The sequence below is a fragment of the Alosa pseudoharengus genome, unplaced genomic scaffold (assembly GCF_046254945.1).
Source record: "Alosa pseudoharengus isolate Yale_2024_CS ecotype anadromous, Long Island Sound unplaced genomic scaffold, YU_APseudo_1.1 YU_APseudo_1.1_scf_12, whole genome shotgun sequence".
NCBI lineage: Eukaryota > Metazoa > Chordata > Actinopteri > Clupeiformes > Clupeidae > Alosa > Alosa pseudoharengus.
The window spans coordinates 11,550,745-11,553,244 of record NW_027468587.1 but is presented as its reverse complement, the minus strand read 5'-3'; the positions used below and the strand labels follow the sequence as shown (position 1 = coordinate 11,553,244).

Sequence of the window (2,500 nt, the reverse complement as noted above, 5' to 3'; positions counted from 1 at the left end):
GAAATGTGCCAACACTTCTTAAGCTGTTGAAAAGAGTTAAATGTGATCTGATCTATGATTACTGTAGATATGCTGTATTAACAAAAGAGTTAAATGTGATCTGATCTATGATTACTGTAGATATGCTGTATTTACAAAAGTAAGAAGTAAGAAAGCAATTTCTCAGACAGAGAATTGTTCTATAAATGGATTTGCTAGACGAGATACTGTATGTTGTAGTTACTAATTGATAAAACAGTGAATCATGAGCATTCCCCCTCTATGCTGATCCCTGTTCATGAATATAAACTCTGCAGTATGGCTGACTGCTTCATATCCTTTTCCCCCAGATCGGGATGCATGTAAGCTGCACTGTCTGGCTGAAGGCTACGACTTCTTCTTCGCCCTGTCCGGCAAAGTGAAGGACGGGACGCCCTGTGCACCCGGCAGTCCCAATGTCTGCATCGACGGAGTGTGTGAGGTGCAGACACACAGCAGCACATGTTATGTGTCATGTTATATATTGACAGTTTTAAAAGGTCCTTAGAATGACCGGACTGGTAACAGGGGATAGGTGCCCAAGTCATTGCCTGTTCATATGTCATTATATATCATCATGCATTGCAAAATTGCTGTGATTTATGTTTTTCTTGGCACGCAGTTTTCCAGTCTTCATCTCTTTCAGTTTCTCTCTCTCTGTTTCTCTGTTTCTCTGTCTGTCTGTCTCCCTCTCTCTCTTGGTCTGTCTACCTCTCTCTCTCTCTCTCTCTCTCTCTCTCTCTCTCTCTCTCTCTCTCTCAGAGGGTCGGGTGTGACCGGGTCCTTGGGTCCCGGGCCAGGCCTGATGTGTGTGGTGTGTGTCAGGGAAACAATTCCACCTGCAAGGTCTACAGGGGCCAGTACAGCAAACAGCACCGGACTAACCGTACGGATACTACACACAACACTAGACATCTCAATACACCACTCAAAGTCATACTCAAAGACATTCAGCCTTTCTTCCACTGGACCTCTCATTAAACTCTTTACTGTAATGGGAATTATCTGATGTTGTATACCAGAAGTATCTCTCTCATTCATTCATTCATGTTAGAGTATTACACATTGGTGAAGTATCTCTCTCATTCATTCATGTTAGAGTATTACACAGTGGATAAGTATCTCTCATTAATTAATGTCTGATTATTACGCAGTGGTGAAGTATCTCTCTCATTCATTCATGTTAGAGTATTACACATTGGTGAAGTATCTCTCTCATTCATTCATTCATGTTAGAGTATTACACATTGGTGAAGTATCTCTCTCATTCATTCATGTTAGAGTATTGCACAGTCAGGTGAAGTATCTCTCTCATTCATGTTAGAGTATTGCACAGTGGTGAAGTATCTCTCATTAATTCATGTTTGATTATTACACATTGGTAAAGTATCTCTCTCATTCATTCATGTTAGAGTATTACGCATTGGTGAAGTATCTCTCTCATTCATTCATGTTAGAGTATTACACATTGGTGAAGTATCTCTCTCATTCATTCATGTTAGAGTATTACACAGTGGTGAAGTATCTCTCTCATTCATTCATGTTAGAGTATTACACAGTGGTGAAGTATCTCTCTCATTCGTTCATGTTAGAGTATTACACAGTGGTGAGCATCCCTGCTGGAGCTCGCAGCATCCGTCTGCTGGAGCTCAACGCCTCCAGCTCCTACCTGGCCATCAGGAACGTCCAGAAGAAATACTACTTGAATGGACGCTGGACCATCGATTGGCCAGGCAGACACAACATTGCCGGCACCGTGTTTGACTACCGCAGACCCTACAACCGCCCAGAGAGCCTGACCGCTAGCGGGCCGACCAATGAGACACTTCTCGTGGAGGTGAGTGGATTCAGCAGTAAGGGTCCTGGTTGGAGATAACACTGTGGTGGTCAGCTGATTGATCAGGACAGAATCATGTTGCGTTTTGACAAGCTCATTGAGCAGTTGGGCTTCAGGTTGGAGATACCTCTGTGGCTTATGGAGATCTGTGCCAGCTCAAAACTCTGTCTATGCAGAGATGTGTAAATCTTTATTCTTACAAGGGTTAAGCATATATTAACAAATCCATGCAGACTGAAGTTAAAGTTAAAGCTGACTGTGTCGCTTTGGATGAAAACGCTAAATACCAGACATGCAAAGGTGGGTTTGAGAAATCAAAGCCAGGCCTGTGTGTGTGTGTGTGTGTGTGTGTGTACACAAAGCCAGGTCCACCTCCACTTCCAGTGACTACAGACGGTGCAAAACCAAACAGGTTAAGTAGTGTCTCAGTCATTGAACGAACACTGATAATGTGTGTTTGCTTAGTCTCGGCATCAGTCATTTGGCTGGTTCTCACAGCCAAGGGCAGTCGTCCATCTCTTATCAGTGTGTATGTGTGTTTTGGCCTGTGAGCTGGGAAATAAAACCTGGCTGTGTTGGCAACATCAGTGTCAGACCTCACCAAACAAATCACAGTACCTGGCTGTGCTAAAATACATGTAGTAG

General features: G+C 43.2%; 1 protein-coding gene across 1 annotated transcript in view; it reads left to right on the top strand.

Annotated features, from left to right (window-relative positions):
- The window catches only part of adamts16 (ADAM metallopeptidase with thrombospondin type 1 motif, 16), a 52,868-nt gene that overhangs the window by 31,193 nt on the left and 19,175 nt on the right, over positions 1–2,500 (top strand). Inside the window, exons 14-16 of the mRNA XM_076279647.1 lie at positions 330–460; positions 781–904; positions 1,611–1,855. Coding sequence (XP_076135762.1) covers positions 330–460; positions 781–904; positions 1,611–1,855 — 500 coding nt within the window. The remainder of the gene's footprint in view (positions 1–329; positions 461–780; positions 905–1,610; positions 1,856–2,500) is intronic.